Genomic DNA, 22,006 nt, shown 5'->3' on the forward strand with positions numbered 1-22,006 from the left:
ATTTGCAGCGCCAGAAAGAGCAGCTCTCCGTGTCCCGGGTAGTTTCCCTCCTTTCCGGCACGGACCACATGCTGCCCTTCAGCCCCAGGAGAACCAAAAGGGATGCACCAAGAAGCATAGCTTGCCCAGAAAGGGCAGGAAATAGGAACTGGGTAGAGCAAATGGTTTTGGTACAGGAGGAAACCAGCGGAGGGAGGACTTCGCTTGGGAGCGCGAGGTGTGCGCGGTGCAGGGGGCAGCGCGGGTGCCCGAGGTTCGGCAGGGACAGTCGCTGCATCCCGCTGCTCCCGGGAGACGCTGCGGGGCTACGAAGGAGCCGCAGAAAGCGGCGAGAGAAACTGGAGCTGTGCCGGGCGCTGGGACGGGCAGCGGGCAGGGCGGTACGAGGCGGCAGACCCAGGCTGCCCGCCCCCCTGCCGGCCCCGGCCCCGCAAGCTCGCAGGCGGGACGCGGGACCCGGGACCGAGCCCCGGGGCGGCGGGGCCTCAGAAGCGCCCGGCCCCCTGCCCCCCTGCCGAGCGGCCGCGCCGCGGGTCGCCACCCGGCAGGCTGTAAAGTCATTAACTCCCTCAGCCATGCCGGCCCGCGCGCCGGCTGCTCCTGCCACCACCGCTGGTGGGCCGCCGCGCCGCCTCGCCGTCTCCTCCGCGGCGGCGGCAGCGGCAGCGGCAGCAGCAGCAGCAGCGCGGCATGGCCGCTTCTCCCCACCGCCTCAGCCTCCTCCTCCTTCTCAGCGCCGCCGCCGCCCCCTTCGGCGCTAAGGTAAGCGGCAGCGGGTGGGTCCGCGGCGGCGAAGCCTCCCTTCGCCCCCTCCTTTCTTCCTTCCCTCCCCTCAGGGAGCCGCGGTGGGCCCGGGGCCAGGAGGGGCGCTCCGAGCTGGCGGGGCCGGTCCTGGCCACCCCGGGCCTGCGCGGGGCAGGGAGCGGGCGGTCGCCTTACGGAATCGGCGGCCCCTCGCCCTTCGTCGTAGGTTTCTGGTTCCTGCAGGGGGTAGCCTGGACTTGGGGCTTCCCCCGCTGCCCTCCTTCAGCCTTGAAGTACTTGAGGAGGGGGTTTTGTTGTGTCTTCCCCCAAATTTACCCCAGGGACCAGACGCTTTGCCCGTTCCCAGCGCGTGACTTTGTAAAAGGCCGACGGGGGATAACGGTGCCTGAGGAAGCTTCCCAGCATCACCTGAAGGATCATGGGGAGCAGGGCCTTTCCCTGGTGGGGGGTTTGCTAGGGGCTGCCCCCCATGCTCATCTCTAGCAGAGGGCTGACTCCAATTTAGGGCTGAAAACAGACTTTGATCCCCCCTGGCCCTCCTGCCACCCCACGCATGGGTTCAGGCAGCAGCTTTCTCTGCTAAGTGGGGTGCATGTCCAGACATTGAAGCCCCATGCTCCCGTCATCTCTGCTCTACTCCATAGAGGACTTTCTCAGCCTGGCCCTCCTGGCAGCACTTTTTTCCACAGCAACACCAGAACCCCTCCACCAGTCCCCTTCTCCCTGAGGCCCAGCCTGGGAGAGTTGCCCCTGTTACTGTGGCAGGGAGGCAGAAATCCCAGCTTTGCAGGGCACCGGCTGTGCTCCTGCCTTCACGGGTCACTGCGTGCATTCTGGCTTAGCGCTCCTGTTTCCCCAAGGGGAACCCAGCCAGATTTCTTTGCTGCTAAAGGGATTCTGCTCTGCAGAAGGGAAAAGAGGGTTTGGGGTTGTGTTTCCCACCCCCACAAGCCAGCCTCCATCATGGTGAAGCAATCTCACAGGAGCTATTTTAAATGCAGAGAAGACCAGACACCAGCTTTACTATGTATAATCCCGGTTTAAGGAGCAGCAGCATCTCCTGGTTTGGGGTTATCTTAATTTTACAGCTGAAGTGTCTCATTTCCACTGTTTTTACCTTCACACACATCCACTGCCCATTCTGTTTACCCCTTAGCTATAGGGCTATGTCAGAGAAAACTTCAGGCAGAGCAAGCTGGGTCAAGTTAAAAGATGTGAAGTCCTTCATTTAAGAGTGACCTGGATGGACTCCTCCCTCAGCACGTGCACGCAAGCCTTGGCTGCTGGTGGTTCTTTCTGCCCCCAGCAGCTGTGTTTGTACAGCACCTAAGCTGAGGGCATCTGGGCCTGGGAGAAAGGCTGCTGAGCTCTCCCCAGGACAAACACACACCAGTACTGTTCACAGGTCTGCTCTGAAGACTCCCTTACTCCAGGAGAATCCCACAGAGCACTCTGATCAAGGTTTGCATAGTGCAAGTTGGCCTAGCAGATGTTCCTGGTATTGATTGATATCTCCAGTGCAAGCCAGTGCACAAAATGGTCATTCAGGAATTAACCTACAGTTTCTCTTGCTGTCCTGTTTTCTTTATACAACATGATTATACAGAAAGCATCATAGAAAACCTAAATCTATAGATAGGGTAAGCAAATTCCTATGTGGGGCTAATTGCATTCAGTGCCTCTGAAAAAACTGACGAGATGCCTGTCATACACACCGCCTGTTATTCACTTCTTCCCCTTCACAGATTTCCATCCTTTTTACCAGTTTGCCCCAGAATAAGTGAGTTATCCCACTTGAAGAGCCTAACTGACTTGGATCAAGTATTTTGTAATGACGTGCAGCATTTGCCTCTGAAATTTCTGTCACAACAGGGTTATGAACAGTACCTCATAGTTTTCCACTGGCTTCTGTTCACCAGTTTTCTAATTTGCTTCTCATCTGCACCTCATTATATGTCTAGATTTCTGTTACATACCTGCTGCAATATCACATCTTTAGCAAGCTACCATTTCCACCCAGATTAACGTTCTTCCTGATCCCCTAAAATTTATGCTGCATTGCCTATTTTACCTCAGGATACCTTCTCCTCATGGAAGACTCCTCAGATACCTTGTTTCAACTTTTCTGAAGAAAATTGGGTTTTGTGTCTGCTTCCAACACTGAATCTCTCATACTAACTATTTAGCCTACCCAAATAGGATAAAACCATGACAGGATGAGAAGCAGCTTTACACAAACACCAGTTCTTTTGTAAAACATTAAGGCATAGTTGCAAATGCTATTGTCGTTTTTTTCAGGGCTGTGGTAGAATCTTTCACCACAGCTTTAGTCAGAGAATGGCATGGGGAACTCAAAGAAGAGGAGTTGAACATGGTCATTCATTTTCAGATAATAATCTGACATCCACTCCAGGCATTAAGACATCTGAAGCCACTTAGTATTTCAGTCAGTAGTGTGTATGGTTTGCTGTAGAGAGAAGCCCTTCAGTAAAGGGATCATGGAAATTTTTGGTAGAGGATGTACAGTTAATAGCCTCATAAAAAGTCTATGAAGAATTTATTTCATTTTCAGCTGCTGTTTCTAGTAGTCTTACAAGCTTAGACAGGGCTGAGAAGAACAGTTTATAACAGCTACTGTGCCCCTCAGGGGTGGGCCAGTGCTTAAGGCATGCCAGGCTGCAGCAGGAGAGCTTCCCCCCCCAAGCTCCTCTATTAAGGGAACTAGACAGGCATGTCTGTGGTCTCTCTTCCCAGACAGCATTTTTCCAGGACCCAGGCTCTAACGAATCTCAAGATTAGGCACAACAATAAGCAACACAGGAGTCTGGGCCACCGACACAGTAATTGAAGTTTTTCCCAGGTTTCTGGGAAACCCAGCATAGTTTAGAGCTGATCCAGGGCATGACAGGGAGTCAGTGGAGAATTTATTTTATCCCTTTCAGTTCTTCAGAAAGACCGCCTGGAAATCTGGTAGGATGTCAGTCCAAGCCCACCCTTCAGTGCAGGACTGAAGCATTTTGTTTGTGTCAGCCTTTGTTTGGCAGGGGGGAGAGGGGAAGCAGCTTCTGGGGCTTCAGTTACACCGAAAAAGCTTTCAGTGATGCTGGCTGAGAGACTGACGTTTCTGCTATTGATACTGGCAAATCTGGAGACAGATATTTTGTCATCAGAAAGTTCTCTGTAGGCTGGGGTTCAAAGATGTGGTTCCCCCAACAAGGAGACAGGAGGGCAACTCTCACTTACTCAGTTGCATCGCCTCCCCTGTAGGTGCAGAAGCAGAGAAATAGCTTGGTTAACCTCAGAGAGGAAGAACTGCAGCTATATAATCACTGGTGCCAAGCCACAAACGTCTGAGGGGAAATTCTTGTGGAAAGCACCTGGGTGAACTGGAATATGGTCCCTCTTTTCTACAGATGTAAATTCTAGGCCTTATATTCCTCATTACCTAAGGAATCTCACCTGATCCTCTTACCTCCTTTAGGCAGAGCCCTCACTCAAGGCCAGACAGAACCAGCCTTATAAAGACTGGACCTACTCACATTTCCTGCTCCATTGTTTCTAGCCTGCTCTGTTTCTGTTATTTGCAGAGTGCAAATTAGAGCAGTTCCAGCATCTCCTACAACAAGGAGAATGCAGAACAGTTGTTTTTAAGCACCTTTGATTTATCCTACAAGGAGGAGGTGGGGGAGAGGAATTCACTTGGCCAGAAGGTAATTTGGGATTTGCTGAGGGGCTTGGGAAACTAAAGCTAGGAGCTAATCTAATCTGGAGTCTTTCCTACAGTCTTTAATTTACTATCTGAAAATTTGGAAAATGCAAGTATCACTAATGAAAAACAAGAACCGTTTGTGTGTCACGGTTAGTGCAGATTTATTTCTGACAGTGTAATAAATTCAGCACAGATTGAAACTAGCTGTCCCAGCTCTAAGTACCTGGAGTTCCCCCTCTACGTCACCAGGCCTAGGACTCTGGTGTAGTCATGCTGCAAGTCTTACTGGTCAAGGGGACAGCTCAGCATTTTCCTTACACAAGAAAATAAGCATTCCTAGGCAAAGATCGGCAAGGCAGCTTGGTCATGGAAAACCTGAGAGCCAAATCAATCTACTTTAAAAGTGATTGATTACTCCAGTGCAATGAGGAAGCAGGAACAGAATTTATGGATATAGGAAAACACATTTTATTTTTAAAAAAGGTTTTGCCTAGCATCCTTCAATAAATCTTCCTCTGGGCTCCTGTCATCCCTGAAAGTCCCAGTGTGGAGAGAAACGTATCTTGTTCTAACCATAAGAAAGAGGCACACAAAGGGAGAGATGCTGATCTTCTCCAAGCATGCCAAGTCTCCTTGCATCAAGGCAAAACACCCGAGCAGTAACCCAGCAAAGAAGACTGCAACTTTCCCCTCTCCAGATACACAAAGTCTTTTTCATATCTAGGGATAAGTTAGTAGAACAGCCCATCTAACTTCCCTTCTGTTTTGTTTCTGCCTTGTCTTGCCTATTTGGGTTGTAAAATCTGTGGAGCAGGATTATCTTGCTGGTTAGAGTGTCAGATTTTTATTGCCACCTGGGGAAAAGCTGTGTAAATATTGCAGCTTTTAGTCCACATGCCTTCTCCCCAGGCTGTCCATGCACCTCATGCAACTATTTAGTGAAGTGGTAAGACACAAGCTTTGATTATTACCCCAGCCATGAGAGCTCTCTGGAAAGACACCAGATAAATCATTGGCATTCTCCATCCCAACAATTGTGAAGAGCTCTTTCTCCACAGGCCTTGAGATGCTTATCACAGAGAAGCATACAAGAGGTCAAGGAAAGATTCTAGCCAAAAATACCGTACAATAAGAGACCTTTGTTTTTTTTCATTTCTAAGTGTGAAAGCAACATAGTCAGCATTTCCATTTACAGTCTGATAGTATACAGTCAGACAAAAATTCTCATAGGAAATGGGTTGAGATGATCATTTGGAAGAAGAGAAAAAGTTATTTGTGAAAATATGTCTGTTTCCTGTAAGCTTAATTTTTCTCTCGAGCAGCTCAGCTTCTGACCACAGCATTTGGTCCCTGTCAGGCAAGTCAACTCCAGCCAGAACATCCAAGTACAGCCAAAAGTTTTGCCGTATTATTGTTTTCAAAAATTAACTATTGTAATCATTAGAGAGTAAAGCATTGGGTATTATGGTGCTTTTCTGCAGAAGAAAAGGTTACTTTCAGCATGTTCTGGCTATCTCCAAGAAGCAGCACTATGCATATTTCAGCCACTCTAAGTTACAACTTAAAAACATTTGCATGAACCAGCTGCATCTCCTCTGCCCAGAGGGTGTTCTGTTGGCAGATGCTGTAAAAACAAGTTTTCAGGCAGGAATTACACTACAAGATGAAAAACACTTTAGCTGTATTACACTATGAAAGAGCATAAAGCCAAGAGACAGACAACCAAAACAGCATACAGAGCACATTTAGTGATGAGCAAACCCTGCTGAGTTTTCTTTCACGTCCATCGGTTAAGCTTTGCAGACTGGTTCTTTGCAACAGGATTATTTGCCACTGCCACAGATAGTAGCACTGATACAACTTCCCTGAGCCTTTACTTCAACATAGCAGACTTCACACACACATTATTTATTTTCTTCTACTAGTACTCAAACATTGTCAGTGTTTCAACTGGATAAATCCCTTCTAGTCACTGTCCTGTGTTAAATTCATTGCTGCATTTAACACTACTCACAGCTGTATTTCAATGAACAGCAAATTAATTCCTGCACAGGCTAGTTTTCCAAAGTCCATTGGGAGTTTTCAAGCCATCAGACAGACACTAAACAGGAAAATATTCTAAGAAAGAAACCCAAACCTGAAGCTAAAGCACAGAATCTCTTACCTGCTGGGAATTGTGAAGACACAGCCAACAGCAGCCTGCTGCAATGACCATACTGGGGCCAGGAGAGCTCAGTTTTGCCAAAATTAAAGGCTCGGCCCCAGCAAGGCATGCTGGGAGATGGAGTAATCCACCTCTGAGAATAGTGGGGTGCATATTGCAATTGCAATATCCATCTCCAGCAATTGCAGGAGACTCAGGTTCTGAAGCACTCTTGAAAATGGCTTGTGAGGGCTGGAGGAAGAGGAGCTTGGATGTGAGCTGATTTAATCAGTGAAATGCAGCTCCAGTGAGTGATAGATGTGTACCCCCAGCTTCCCTGCAGGCAGGCATCTGCATGGCCAAGCACTGCAGATCTTCCTCTTCTCTCCTGACCTTGCATCAGACCTAGGCAGGCAGCATGATCTGTTGTTCTCTCTGACCCAGGCTGCAGCTGATGGTACTGTCACACATAACCAGCCCAACAGCCCTTCTCTACAGCATGGCATAAGATCCCAGGGGCATTCTCCTTCCCATAACTCACTCTTCGAGGGAAATTTGAATTTTGAGGTGCATGAGCCTGGTGTGGCCCCACAGGGACCTTGATCCTGCCATGGTTGTCCCAGTGCTGTCCATTTAGAGGGCATCCAGGTGACATGGTCCCTGAGGGAGCTGCCTTTGGAAGGCCCTTCTCTGTTTCAGGGCTGGTGAGGAGCCAGGTTCTCCAGCTAACCATGCTCTGTTTCTGTCAGGACAGTAGTGAGGCAGCAGATGGAGCTGGCTCCTGGGATGAAGAAGTCACCAAGTGGTGGGGAGAGTGGAGCTCCTGGTCCACCTGCTCCCGGTCCTGCGGAGGAGGCGTGATGTCCCGGGAGAGGCACTGCTTGCAACAGAGGTGTGTTGTGTCCCAGCCTGAGCCCTTGGCCAGGTCTGAAATGGCAGAGGGGAAATGGGGTGCCCCTCACCTATGTTTTAGGGCTGAACCGCCTGAGTTTGTAGGGTCAGCTGTTCTGTCTTCATCCCTGGTCTCTTGGAAAGGAAGGTGGCAGTGGCCCATGGGGTAGGTGATGAGCAGGCAGTGGTGGGGAGGGCTGGCAAGGGAGAAGCATGCTGCAATGGGGCAAGCCACAGGCCCCCTGAACACATCACCCACTCAGCCTGGTTCATCTGATAGGGAGCAAGGGGTTGGTCCCCTTTTGGAGTCTGTGGGAGATTTGACAAAGTTGTGAGCTGAAGAAAGCTAGCTCTATTCCACTTCCCCTTTCCTTCACTTGCTGTGGTAGCTCTGACCAACCTAACCCTGATTTGTAGGCAGTTCCTGTGCTAAGGATGTGGGTACATACTCCCAAATGCCTTATGGGGACTTGATTTACTCCTGACAGCAGTTAGCTCAGCCACATCTCAGCAGTTTCCCCTCTTTATTCTCTGCAGAGCTTGCAAGTTTATTTCCCTCTGTGATATATCTGGCATCTCCATTTGTCCCCTATAGCCACATTTGTCCCCTACAGCTGCTACAGTCCTGGTATCAGTTGGACTGGGTCTGTGGGAGTGAGGAGTACTGGGGAACTTCAGCTGCCTGAACTCCTGCTGTATCTCCTGAGTCACCTTGCCGCCAAGCTCTCCTCTTCCTGCACACCTCACTAATCTCCTACTCCAGGCTCCTGTGATGTTAATGAGAGCCAGTATCCTGCAGCACAGCAAGCTCACAGGCGCTGCCCACCGCATACTCTGCCCCTTTCCCTTCTGCATGGATGCACTCCTGAGTGGAGGAAGCTCAAGCTAGGATCCTGCTCTCCTTCCTTCAGCAGAAAACTTATTTTATGTGGGCTCTTTGACAGCATGGTGAGGGTCCAGATGTGCTGCAGTACCTTCCGTCTGGGTGTAGCCTCTATGCTACCTTGCCAATGTCTCTGCTATTGCTTTTCCCTGGCACACTATGGCCATGATGGGAGAAGAGTGGGAAACAAAGGGTGGGAAGGAGCCTGGGGCTGTCCCATACCCCCCACAGCCAGAGCAGCCTGTTTGCCCTTTGCCTGCTGACAGAAAAGACATTTTCATCTCCATTTGGCATCTGCTGTATCCTTGACACCACAAATGGGGAGGGGAGGACTTTGCTATGACATTTTACTCCAGGGATTGATTCAGATTCAAACAAACAAAAAAACCCTCACCATAAAAGCCAGTCAAAAGGTTTTTTCAGCTTTAAGGAGACTGGCTTAAGTCTGAGCCAGGTATGCCCACAAAATGATTTCTGAGGCTGCAGGAAGCCTCTGCTTCAGCTGGAAAGGATGGCAGTTTTCAAGCTGGTTGGTGTAAATTTAGGCTTTGCCTACATCATGTAAAACATTGTTCTAGAGGAACAGCTGCAGAGCCTCCAGCTAGTCCAGCCTGAGTATGCCTACAGAGTTCTTCATTACACAGTGCACCCTAAGTTCCCAATACTGTTAACACATTGCCTGCTACTCCTGTTCACACACACTGTTGCCGTAATCTGTGGTCTCGGCCATTCTCCATACGTCTTCCCAGCTTTCAAGATTTTTTTTGCCTTTGCATCAATCCAGGACTCCAGTGTCCCATGGATAGCCCTTGCTGGACAGAGCTGAAGTGTTGAGAAATTCCCATGGTTTTGGTCCATTATCTGCTAATCTTTTAACTGGGCCAGTCCCCATGAGAGCTTCCATCTCTGCCTTCTGCAAAGTGAATCCTGAGATCAGCTTCCCTGGTCACTGCACTTCCATGGGAGTGAAGCATCATCAGGGTCTGTTGTCGTTTCATCACATCAACCCTTTTGGAGCTCAGAGGTCAAGAGACACAGAGGTGGTGGTACTGGAGTTGCTCCCTGTCTGCTCAACCTGTCCCAAAATGAGATTAATCTAAAATCACAGTTCACCTAAAAGCACAGAAAACAGAGATGTTGGCTAGTCTAGATCCAGAAAGCTTTCCTGTGATAAAAATACTTGCCTTGCTTCTCCCACTTAAGTCAGGCCTAACTTCTCTGTCATCTTTACTACCTCAGTACTTCACAGACCTCCAGCTCATTTTCTTTCTGGTTTGCAGGCTACAGATACCCCAGGCAACAAACAGTACCATATGTGTTGGTCAAGCCAAGCACTACCAACTGTGTCAGCAGCAGGTAAGAACAACTTCCAGTACTAACTGGTCCTTACTGGGGAATGTGAAATTCGGAGAGCTGCAAGAGTAGCAGCACTCAGAGTGCAGACAGGGGGTGTGATCAACTCCTGGGGTGGGTGACAGTGTGCCTTTGAAGATACAAGAGATGGGCTCTACTCTCTGGGACTGAGAGGTGGGGGAATAGGATATAAAAATGTATTTGTTGTGGGGTGGGGAGGTGAATAAAGTTTTTCCAGTATGTTTTTTCTTTGCTGGAATTAAGTTTTGCAGGACTGTTAAATACAGCTGTCTGAAGGGCCCTTGGCAACAGAGGCCTGGCCTTTCTGCTTGTATTACAGCATCTCAGAGTCCATCACTGATTCCTTCCAGGGTGGACAGGGCATTTTCATCCTCCAGGGATGCAGAAGGGATAAGTAGCTGTCACAACCATGGCTGTGACATAGGGAGCTTTTGATCACATTTATTCCCTCCATAGCCCTGCCCAGCCAACACAGCAAGCTTCAAACAGCAGCAGTGCTCCAGTTTCAATGCCAAAGCCTTTGGGAAGCGTTACTACCACTGGATGCCTCTCTATCCAGGTGGGTTTTCACATCTTCACTCAAAGGATCAGGGAGAGAAAAAACCCACAGGATTTTCTGACACAGGAGAAGGGGAAGGTTCCAGGGGAAAAGGGATGGATGCTCCTGGCTGGTCTGGAAGTGCTTCCCTATGCTCCCTGCTTTGGAGAAATCGTTCCCTGTCTTTTCACAGAACTGCTCCACCCAGCCAGGCCTCCTCTCTCACCACATTGCTCCTGTTTTGGATCCTACATCAGCAAGCACTGGTGGGCAGACAGGACACAGGCTTCTCTGAGTTGTCTTGGCTAACCAGCAGTCATCTTGGCAGAGTGGGTGTTCACGCTCTTTGTGCCTTCTACAATTTTGGCTGCCTCTGTCACCCAGCATGCTTTATGTGGGGTTGGTGGTGGGTTGTTCTGAACAGGATGCCCATGGATTTCCTGTACAGGCAAGACAGATTGCTTCACATGGGTTGCTAATTGTGCCTTGAGGCCCAGACTGAGCTCACCACAGATATTATCCGCTTTCTGGACCCACCTGTTTTTCCATTAGCTGCCAAGGGGACATAGCTGCACCTCTAGCTTCGCTTTCTGAGCTGAATGGGGTGGACCTGCCCACAGCCCCCCATAGTCAGTATCCCTCTTACAGGTCTTGCTTGCTCTTTTGTATTTATGTGTGGCCTGGGATCTGCTAATGCAGAGTCCCATGTTTGGCACAGGGCATTGCAAAGGGGAGAGGGTATGGCAAAGAAAAGGGCTTGCCAGCAAGAACTGTTTCTGTTAGGCGTGGTTCCCAGCTGCAGCCCCATACCATGCCCACTTTGGTACTACAAAATCTGTAGCCTTGGGGTCTCATCTCAAGCAGCAAGAATATCCAAGCTGACATCAGCATGAGTAAGAGGAAAGTCCCCTTTCTCGCTGCCCATCTCTGAGTACCTTGATCTGCCTGGTGACTTTCTGCCTCTGTCCCTTCAGATGACTACACCAGTATCTCCAATAAGCCATGTGACCTCCAGTGCACTACCCAAAGTGGAGAGAGGCAGCTGATGGTCCAAGCACAGGATGGTACCTCCTGCAAGGACAGGACCTATCAAGGGGTCTGCATCAATGGGAAATGTGAGGTGAGGCTCTGGGAGGAATTAGTATAGAAATCAGGAGCGTGTAAGTGCATGCCTGGCTGAATTACTGCTGCTGTGGGATTCATTCATTACTCTATTCCAAGCTAACCAATGTCACCCAGTCTCAGAGCCTCACCAAAAGAGCATGGTAGCATTTTCTTGAAAAGACCCTGACCTGTGGAGATGTACTGGCCTGGGGAAACCCTCTCTTGTTCTGTTCCTTGCAGCCAGTTGGGTGCGATGGGAGCCTGTACTCACCCCGGACGATGGACAGATGCAGGGTGTGTGGAGGGGACGGCAGCACTTGCCACCGTGTCTCGGGCAGCTTCCGAAAGGCAGTCTCACAGATAGGTACTCCCTGCTACCACAGTCTGGAGACTTCACCTGTTACTTCTTACACCAGCGGGCATGAAGGGTAACTGGCTTGGATGCGGGTAGGAGTTTCCCAGCTGCTTGATGGAAAGACCTGAAGAGTATCATGCCTGCTTAAATGCCTGTAATTTGTCCTTTTCACTTATTCACCAGAGGAGATGGGTTTTGATGTGCTGTATATTAGGCTGGTAAGGTTTCCCTTCACCTCTTTACAGCAGGAAGCAGCTGGGGATCTATTTGTTCCTATTGATTTTGGCATCTTGACTACCTCAGATAATGTGAAGAGATCAACAAATCTTTTTTTATTTGTGCTATGTATTCATTTGAAACTTAAGCTCCTATGGTGAGGGTCACAGTGTTTCAGCCTTCAATTAGACTCCTGCTTTACCCAGTCCTATGGCTGGCACAGCTGAAGAGAAGTCCCCCTGAAACTGGGCTGAGATTCATCCCTTGCAGCTTCATGGCCCATTCTTCCACCCACAGAAGGAAAAGACTGTGGTATACTCAGTAGTAGTTAATTAACTGGTGTTTGAGAGTGTTTTGGAACATTTCACACTGTTGATATTTCACTAGTCTGCATCACTCCCTACAGACACCAGACTAGGAAAGCACTCAGGCCCCTTTCCAGAGCAGGGGTAATGGTGCTAACCTCTCGAGCAGTACATGTATGGATTTGGCTTCCAATTCCAGTCCTCATAAAATCTTACAGAATGGACAAGACCTGCATTTCTAGCAGGAAAGACAAGCTGCCAAACCCACAACTTTTAAGAGCCTTCTTATTTCCTCTCCCTTTAAAGGTCAATTTTTATGCTGCTCCTGAGACAAATTCTGTTGAGCCAGTTGCTGAAGGGCCCTGTGTTTTTTTCCATCCTCTGTTTAGCATCAGTCCTGATCACTAGTAACCTTTTTCTCTGCTCCTGCCAGAAAGACTGCAACAGCACGTTCAACCACACATTAAAGCCAGACTATTATACTTGTGCAACTCCTTCCTCACTCCAGACCCAGCAGTGCTCAGACTGAGCCTTAGAGATCTGTAGCAGTGATTTGTAATGCAAATAAGAGTCCTGCCCCTGAAGGGCAGCATTGCCCTCCTACATACACACTTGTCCTACAAGCTGCTTTTCCTACCCAGACCTTTTTATTTTGTCCTCGAGGTTTCCTCACACTCTGTTCTGTTCATCAGGTTATGTGTTCATCACCAACATTCCAGCTGGTGCCACAGATATCCTTATCATTGAGCGCAGGAAAACAGAAAACATCCTAGGTAAGCAGAGGAGCCAGATGGATATGGAGATCCCAGTTCAGCTGCCTGGGACGTGGGAAGACGGCTCTGTGCACTCCCATCAATTCTGTGAGAGAGCTATCTGTGAGCATTTCCTCCAGGGTAGCATAGGGGCACTTCATCTATCCATAAATCAAAGTTATATCTCCAGCAACCAGTGGCAAGAGGGACATTTGGAAACAGCTCACTATGGACTGTCCCTCTTGTGAAGACATTTGTGCTCTTGGAGAGGGAAATGAAAGCAGCAGGCACTGAACACTGCTGACCTAATGTGGAAGATGAATGCTGGAAGGCCTATAGTTCTTTTCCTATTGGGTTTTTCTTGCTCTTGAGCTGTTTGCTCTTCTCAGTTACCAGTGCAGCCCCAGTGTTCTGCACAGAGTTATCACATTTACCCATTTTCTCTCTCTTTGAAGCACTTGCAGATGAATCTGGACATTTCTTCTTCAATGGTAACTCTGCCATTGACAACCCTCAGAACTTCAGGGTAGCTGGCACAGTCTTCAAGTACCGGCGGCCCTTGAGCCTGAACTCAGATGGACTGGAGTATATCATAGCTCACGGACCCACTAACCAGTCTCTGAATGCCATGGTATGTAAAGAACTAGTTTTAAGCTTTCCTGTCTTGCCTATACTAAAATTGTCAGCCTCCCTCAGACAAGGGGAATATTAACCTGGTTCCCAAGCCAAACTGGTAGGTGGCTGAGGAAGCCATATATTGGTTTGGCTGTGTGTACTTCTCTTGGATTTATGAGGATGCTGTCTTCTTTTATCATCCATCACAAGATGGCTGTGGCTAGGGGAGTTCTCTGGGAAATACATGCCCTTAAGATAAAGAGAGTTTTGTTTTCTTGCTCCGTTTCCTCCAGTACTACAACTTCAATGGGAAAATGCCACACATAACTTATGACTACACTGTACCACGGATACTGCCTCTCCAAACTGCAGCCCCTGATATAGACAGACCGCTCTACTACCACCTGCCAGAGACCAGCCAGAACTATCCCATTCCAGCTAACTCCAGAGCTGCCCAGGACTTCAACACCACATGGCTCACTCTGTCGCCAGATGATACCAGTGAACAGCTTCCTCTAAGAGAAGAGCATGAAGATTTAGGCTTGGGTCACCCACACTTCTTCCAGACCAACTCCACCAGTCAGGCTCAGGACTGGGGCTGGAAGCAAGGTGAAGAGAAGAACTATGACTTCCAGATAAGACAAATATATCCCACAAACACAGCAGGAGAGGATGAGGAAGCAGCAGCAGTTGGTGGAGAAACAGAGTTGGGTTGCTTGCTTTGTCGCTCCTTCTCTCCCAATTTATTCATTGGAAGAGGACATACCACACTGGTCTTCTTGAAATCTAAGGTGGCTTTACCATCTGGGTGGACAGGAGGGAATGACACTTGGTAGTGGGGTGGAGACTGTCAGGGAGCAGCAAGGGCTAGTAACTGTTAGGGAAGGGGAGCTGGGAGAGAGTAACCACAGCAGAGATCAGTCAATGCCCTCTTAGGCAGAGCAGTTCCAAAGCACCTGAGCTTGGCAGGCAGGGCAGGGACAGGAGCAGTCCAGAGATCATCAGGTAAAAACAAGGGGAGAAGTCCAATCTGAGGTCAGTCTGGGGAAGCCAAACAACAGTTTAGGAAGAAAGAACACCAGAAATGAAGGCCCAGGCCTGCACTTAATTGGAGCTCCTGAGCAATGGGCAGAGTGTATATGAAGCTGCTCAGGGCAGTTAAGGCCTGTTGGTGCTCCCTGGTGGCAAAAAAAACCCAAACAAAACCAGTGATTTTGAGGCCAAATAAGTTCTTTTGTCTTGTTAAATACCACATGCTGAAGTATATGCCATTCAATATAGTTCAAGCATGCCTGTATTTTTTTCCAGCTCTTAGGTTTAATCAGATTTCCATCAGCACAACTGTACCCTATAGCATGAGGAGATCCAAGCTCCCAGAGAACAGCCACATAGCATCCTCCACCCTTCATCTCTTCAGGCGCCTGTGTCACCGAGACACACACAACACTGCCTTCTGTAGGGAGTTGCAGCACCTGGCCAGGCTGGCCTCAAGAAACTCCACAGCAGGACTATGGGCCGAGACAGCTGCTCAGTGGCCACAGGGCCTCCACAAAGTGCCAGCTCGTAAGAACTCACTGGAAGACTTGAAGGTGGATGCATTTGCTGGGAGTCAGGGGGAAGCAGCCAACTCCAGCATGATGGCACCTGTGGAGAGCCCTCTGCTGGGTGCCAGCCCAACCATGGACATCAGCCAAGCAGAGCCTTTGCAAGCTCCTGGCACTGAAAGGTGGCACTTGATTTCATGGGCAAAACAAATGCATGGTTAGCTAGGGAGGGAAGGACAAGTCAGTCCTCTGGTAGTCCCACTGCTGTCCTTGATGTCCCCATTCACCGGTGTCTGCCTGTGGCAGCTGTTGTAGATGCTTGACCAATGGTATGTCCTTCAAAGACTGATTGTTACAATTGGCCTGACACACGGCTCCCAGAACGTATTTCAGGTCCCCTGCATCTAGGGGATCCATTTAAACACATGCTGAAGGACCTGTGAAGCCAACACTGACGTGGTTGTAAAGAAGGCTAGGAGTCTATAGCATGTCACGTGTTTACCACTACATCATGCCGCTTCTGTTCCATTCGTCTGAGCACATAAGCTTGTTGAAGCTTCTGTAACATCAGTAAATATTTGGCAGGAGAATAAGGGCCAATTTTTAAACATTTCTGGCAAACCACATGTGAATTCTTCTCATCAAATTATATACTAAGAAGGACCATGCTTGAGCTCCCCTTTCCAGCCTAGTATACCTCTCAAGGTGATAGTGTGAACTGAGGCTGAGGGCACCCGCTTGGTCAAAAGACCATAATATACACAAGACTCATAATGAGTGTTGCCTCCTCTCAACAGTGATGTTGACACACTGCCTTGCTTGTTGAATTCAGGAGGTGGATCAAGGCTTTACATTCTGTTCATCAGTGGTCCATCTTGACCAAGGTGGGGGAGGTGGAGAGCAGAAACACTAGGGTTTTTCCCATCTTCAGAGACACTGGAGAGGAATTTCAATATATTATGTTTGTGGCAATTCCTCATTTTTAGCTCATATTGCCTCCTTTTTCCACAGCAATGAGTTTGATGTGAGCCCTGTGGGCCATGATGACATAAGCTTGGCTGACATGTATCGGTGGAAAGTCTCAGCTTATGCCCCCTGCAGCTCCACATGCACTTCAGGTAGGTTTGGCTTCAAGTGACTGATCATGTGAAGTCCTTTTTGGCGTTGATGGGGTGAATACTGGTATTTTTTAAAATGGCAGGTAGCGTTTCAGATGCAGTGAGCACTCCAATAACTTAATCATGGTGAGCGGAGGCTTTTAATCCAATGGAGTGTGACCAAGGCAGTGTCTTGATTGCCCAGCAGGTATCAGTGCCTCTTATGCGATGTGTGTCCGGTATGATGGAGTGGAAGTGGATGAAACATACTGTGATGCCCTAACCCGACCAGAACCTACTCATGAATTTTGCACAGGGAGAGATTGCCAGCCTAGGTGAGTGGAAATGACATCAGCTATCCACAGGGACAAGATGTCTTTCTAAGGATCATTTTTTGCTCAATGTATACAGCCATTTCTGGGCTGAAAGATATGCTTAAACTTGAAAGTATCCTCTTTAAGCAAAAAGAGGGAAGAAATTTGCTGTCTAAATTGCCTGCAGTTAGACCAGCATTGCCTTAACACAGACATATATGTGATGAGCAGATTCATAGCAGCAGCTACTGGGTGAGGGGGTTCCAGTTATGCAGGCATTCCCCAGCCACCCCGTGCCCCTTGTCTCCCTTACCTGGGTTTTCCTTTGTGCCTTCTCCTTGGGACTGCCCGTGGAGGTGGGAGACCAGCCGGTGGAGTGAGTGCTCCAGAACCTGCGGTGAGGGCTATCAGTACCGCACTGTGCGCTGCTGGAAGATGTTGGCTCCAGGCTTCGACAGCTCTGTTTATGATGACCTCTGTGAGTCAGCTGGGCTGGCCAGGCCCATGGAGAGGAAAGCCTGCCATAACAAGGCCTGTGGGCCCCAGTGGGAGCTCTCTGAGTGGTCTGAGGTAGGTAAGCAGCAGGAGAACTTTGCTTCCAGAGGTAAGCAGCCAGGGCTGGGCTGGGGCCTGGAGGAAGGTGGCTAGTAGATGTTGGGTGCTAAAGAAGCCCTTGGCTACCTGCATCCTGGGGAAGCAAGGACTGCCTTTATGCATGGCTATTCTGTTCTGGCACTGCTCAGCAGACAAAATCCATTGCAAAACGTTTGTTTCTAAGGTCACTTCTCAAGCAGGATGTGGACCAAATTAAAGCCCTGCAAGCAAGAGGCTTTACCTCCCTCTTCCAGAGGATCTAAACAATTCTATGATTCTAAGAGCAAATAGGGAAATGGTAGCAAGGAGACACAGAGAAGCTAAAATTCAATCAAAATTCTTTTGATTAACTTTCCACAGTCTGCTTGGTACTGGGCCAGTGAACTAGTGACTTTGAACAGCACTCCAGGTATCAGCATCTTGGAGCGTTGGAACTCTATGACCCAAATTAAATAAGCAGCAGAGATAGAGTCGGACCCACCTTTTCCTGTCCCTGCTGGTGCTCTTCCCCTCACCTAATGCTGCAGAAGGAAATGGGAGGAGGCATAGCTGCCTCCCTCACCTTTGCTCATTCTTCTTGGTCTCAGCCCCAGGGCTGACTGTGTATGGCCGTTGCAGTGTTCAGCCCGGTGTGGCACTCAGGGGATGATGAAGCGGGAGGTGCGCTGCTCGGTGGAAGCGCCCCTCTGTGATGAGTCCCAGAAGCCCAGCAGCGAGAAGGCTTGCACAGGCCCACCCTGCAACCGTCACTGGACTGCGTCAGATTGGGGCCCGGTGAGTGCCGAGGGTCTGCTTCTGCTTGTACCTGATGCTGGGGATGCAGGACTGGCAGGAGGCAGCAGGCAGGCTGTCATGCTACTGCTCTCTTTTGGCTTTCTTCTGGAAGAGGCTAATCTAAAGAAACCAGAGTATTTTTGCCTCTTCATGCTGTAAATTTTGGTTAGCTGTGAGGTGAGTTACATTCCATTACCTGGGAAGCTCATGGCGCCAGGAAAATGAAAGCCCCTGACCAGATGTACCTCTAAAGACCCTTGGGATCCAGTGCCACAGTCCCAGTGGCAGGGCCAGGCTCTGGACTCAGGTCTCCTGGCACCACCAACCCTGACCACCTTCCTGCTTTCTGATGTGTCTAAATGCCCTTTATTCCTCCAAGTGCTCAGGTTCGTGTGGTGAGGGACGCATGAGCCGCTTCATCGCATGTCGCAACCTGGAGGGCAAGATCATCTCCGACTCGCAGTGTGACCCAGTCACGAAGCCCCTGGCTGTCCATCCGTGTGGAGACAAGAACTGCCCTGCACATTGGGTGGAGCAGGAGTGGGATCAGGTAAAGCCAAGCACAGCCCTGTGTCCTCAGCCCTCCTTTCCACCCTATATCCCATAGGAGACAGTAGGAGCCTGGCTGCCTTGGAATAAGGTTGTATGGTGTGACCTCTAACCTTGTGGCTGTACCCTTCTCCTAGTTCCTTTTAGAAAGGACGAAGGAGTAATGAATACCCCAGCTTGTCCCCTGCCTCCAATACCCTATAGTCTGCCACAGTGTGCCATTTGCTGTCTTCCTAGGTACCTCCATTGGAGGGCAGCAGTGACCTACAGAAACTACACTCTTCCACTTCTGGCTCATAGCTGGGTTACTGTAGACACCTCAGCAGAGCTCTTTGTCCAGAACCTGCACTCACCCATCTCAAGAGTTTGGTCCTACATGCTAAAGAGAAAGCCTTAACAAACACAGCTTCATCTCTGATAAATAATATTTGAAGATAAACCTGAACTATAGTCCACATCTCTGTCCTGGAAGTCATGTCCAGGCCATTGACTGTGTACTTGCCTCAGAACTTTTACTCAGTCTAGTAAAAATAGTCCAGGGGCCCTGTTCTAAAAATCAGTCAATTGGTCTCTGTCGATCTTCATTCTTCCCTTCTGTTGCTTAAGGCCTTGAGGCTTTAGGCTTCCTGATACAAGCTGATCCAAATCCCAGCTTACCTAGAAGAGCACATTGAGTCCATTTTGGGATTTGTCTTTAAAGTCCTGAGCAAAACACGGATTCACAGAGTACTAAGAAAAAAGATTTCTAGGGAACCAGAGAAGCAATCAAGTCTTGCCTCTGTTCTCATTTTGCTATCATTTATAGCTGTTGACTACATTCAGCTGAGTCTCCCTCCAGCACTGGTAATGATCACAAACTAGTTAAACCTGGGGATCCGTGGCAGTTCTGTAACCCTCTTCAGCTCTGGCCTGTAGTGTGGGTCACAGACAATACTTCAGTGCAGTTTTTCAGCTGTATCCAGGTTATTAAACTCTCTTGAATCCAAATTCCCTACCTTTGTATGTGCCAGGTTCTTTGCCTTTGCTGTGTTCTCCCTCTCAGCTGCTAAGCTCTGAGTTCACAGGATGACTAAGGGCAGATACAAGCTAGTTATGCTGGCCCTGCTGTGGTGAAGAAGGGACAAAGCAGTGAAATCTGAAACTGGCAATTGTCTCCATGGGCATCAGGAAGCAGAGCTAAGCTAGAATGAGCTGCTTCTCTTGGTGGTGTCCTGAGAGGGTGAGTCCTCCCAGCTAGGCACATGTAGCTTTGGGCTCAGTAGTACTTGTCCATGCAACTTACCTGCACTGTACCAGTTTAGTCCCCTGGGTCCCACACAAAGCTTGTCAGTACTCCAAAATACAGGTTGCTACATGAATAGGCTACATGTTTTTTGAGAACATAGATATACATAAAATAAGACAGAAACAGCATCTTGTAGTCTTACCTTGGCTACTCCAGATCCCTTCTAGCTGCTCTCAAGGCTAGCAGAGGTGAATTCGGCATCCTCAGCACTGGCTAAACACTAATTACCACTAATTAGGAAGTCCCCACTCCCTAAGAAACTCAGCTCTTTTGCAGACACCCATTGCTGCTGTGACCTAGGCAGTGCTAGCTCCATTAGACTACTATTAGCAGAGACATTATGCACCTTGCTTCTGAGCAGGATGCCATACTACTTGAAGCTCTACAGCTGACAAGCATCATTTGTTACCTGGCTTTTATGTTCTCTTTCCCAGTGTGATGCCAGCTGTGGGCGAGGGGTGAAGACCCGGGTTGTCTTGTGTGCAGGCCTGGAGAATGGAGCGTACAGGGAGTACCCTGAGAAGCACTGTGAAGCTTCTCAGAAACCTGAGGAACAAGCTACCTGTTTCAGGAGGCCTTGTGCAACGTGGTTCACTACCTCATGGTCTCAGGTAGGGTTCAGGGTGGTGGGGAAGGGGGAGAGGAGGCCTCATAATCCTGGTTGGTGGAGCGCAACCTGCATTGAGGTTTTCTAGCAGGCTGTTCTGCTGATGGCTCTGTCAGGTCTGGGTGGGACCATAAGCTCTGCTCTTCTGCAGACCAGGCAGCAGGTGAAGGGACTGGCACATGCAAGCTGGGGAAAACCTTCTAGCATGTGGATTATTGCCTCAAGCAAGAGCATGCACCATACTGCAGACATACAGGATACAGCCAGCATCCAGTGTTCTGGCTTTCCCTTGATTTAACTAGTGAGCCTTTATGGAATGGAGGACGGGAAACTGGGCCTGGCTTACAGCAGCCATATTTCTTCTACTGCAGTCCATTGACAGTCCAAGAAAAAAACATTGCAAGTTGCACTAAAGAGGTGAAAGCAAACACCTTCCTTGCTCTGTCCTGACCCCAGCTCTGGGAGGCTCTGCTCCAGCAACAAAAAAGGAGAATAAGTTTGCAATCAGTGTGAAATTTACCCAAACCTCCTCAAAACAGTATCCAAAGCAGGGACTGGGAGGCCTCACTGGAAGAACAAACTTGGAAACTAAAGAAAAATAAAAGGATGTCTCTCATGATTCCTTTATCCTCTTGATGCTGACAGTGTAGCAAGACATGTGGTGCTGGTGTGCGACTGCGTGAGGTAAAGTGTTACCAAGGGGAAGCACTGGCTCAGGGCTGTGACCCTACTTCCAAACCAGAAGCCAGGCAGACATGCCAGCTCCAGCCATGCCCCACAGAGGCACCAGGTAAGTGTGGGAGAGTAGGGAGGGAGTGGAGCCCTTGGGAGCCCTTTGCTCTGTCCAGCTGTTTTCTGGGGAAGCACATCTCCTTTTTAACTCCTTCTGTGGACACTTCTGTTCCCCAGAAGAGGACTGTGAAGATAAAGCGACAGCCAACTGTGTGCTGGTGCTGAAGGTAAAGCTGTGCTCCCACTGGTACTACAGGAAGGCTTGCTGCTGGTCATGTCGGCTCAGGTCACCCTGACTGCTGTCAGGTCATACTTCCCTTCCATGTTAAGGGGCAAGAGCTCTCTCGAGCCAGACTTTACCACTTGAAGCCACACCACTTGGCTTGGCTGTGGAGCCAGTCCCTGTAGACCAGCCTGCTCACTGAGGAAGAATTCCTAGGAGTTAGTCATCACTGTTCCCTCTCCACCAAGAGGATTTTACACAAGATAACCCATCAGTTCCTCAAAAGCTACTGAGAAGTGAGTTGTCAAAGCCTGTCCCTGCTGTCATCGTCTCTGAAGAGCTCTAGCTGGAGGCAGTGGGGCCAGAGGCCAGCCTGCAACAGGGCACAGACAACAGCAGCTATCTCTCCGGTCTGCCCTGCAGATTTCTATAGTAGAAGGACAATTTCCAAAATACAGTGAAAAATTCTGTGTCACAATAAAGAGCTAAACTATGAAACTGTGGTTTTGGGATGCGTGCACCTAGGCCAGAGGCAAGGGAGGAGAGGGGCCAGAAGGAACAAAAGCAGGAGCAGGAAGAGTGGGGAGGAAAAATTCTTTCATCAGTATAGCTTCCAGGCAACACCAGGTAACCCCAT

The 22,006-nt window shown here is 49.2% G+C and overlaps 1 protein-coding gene across 9 annotated transcripts; it reads left to right on the forward strand.

Moving 5' to 3' along the window:
• The first annotated feature begins 556 nt into the window (after nucleotides 1–556).
• Nucleotides 557–21,867, forward strand: LOC134155304 (ADAMTS-like protein 2). 9 transcript variants are annotated; one of them, XR_009961486.1, is made up of 18 exons: nucleotides 557–762; nucleotides 7,367–7,509; nucleotides 9,672–9,747; nucleotides 10,222–10,324; nucleotides 11,278–11,423; nucleotides 11,648–11,771; nucleotides 12,976–13,056; nucleotides 13,491–13,666; nucleotides 13,944–14,361; nucleotides 14,959–15,376; nucleotides 16,206–16,312; nucleotides 16,497–16,626; nucleotides 16,962–17,175; nucleotides 17,818–17,973; nucleotides 18,353–18,523; nucleotides 20,242–20,418; nucleotides 21,065–21,204; nucleotides 21,324–21,453. XR_009961486.1 is itself a non-coding variant. In XM_062602358.1 (18 exons), exons 1-18 carry the CDS (start codon nucleotides 691–693, stop codon nucleotides 21,440–21,442), a joined length of 2,976 nt encoding a protein of 991 aa, XP_062458342.1. In that variant the 5' UTR covers nucleotides 557–690; the 3' UTR covers nucleotides 21,443–21,867. The 9 variants fall into 9 exon arrangements, 8 of the variants coding, with proteins under 8 accessions (XP_062458342.1, XP_062458343.1, XP_062458344.1 ...); XM_062602358.1 differs by having other exon boundaries at nucleotides 21,060–21,204; nucleotides 21,324–21,867; XM_062602359.1 differs by having other exon boundaries at nucleotides 16,500–16,626; nucleotides 21,060–21,204; nucleotides 21,324–21,867.
• Nucleotides 21,868–22,006: the final 139 nt, after the last annotated feature.

Source organism: Pezoporus occidentalis, unplaced genomic scaffold, assembly GCF_034315485.1.
Source record: "Pezoporus occidentalis ecotype Australia unplaced genomic scaffold, CSIRO_AGI_Poc_V1 ctg76, whole genome shotgun sequence".
NCBI lineage: Eukaryota > Metazoa > Chordata > Aves > Psittaciformes > Psittacidae > Pezoporus > Pezoporus occidentalis.

What these genes read in the sequence shown, in the direction of transcription:
- LOC134155304 (XM_062602358.1), top strand. Translation starts at nt 691, where the DNA reads ATGGCCGCTTCTCCCCACCGCCTCAGCCTCCTCCTCCTTCTCAGCGCC. An exon ending in CAAGCTCCTGGCACTGAAAG is followed by an intron (nt 15,377 to 16,205) that starts GTGGCACTTGAT and finishes CTTTTTCCACAG; the next exon opens with CAATGAGTTTGATGTGAGCC. An exon ending in CTGCGTCAGATTGGGGCCCG is followed by an intron (nt 17,974 to 18,352) that starts GTGAGTGCCGAG and finishes TATTCCTCCAAG; the next exon opens with TGCTCAGGTTCGTGTGGTGA.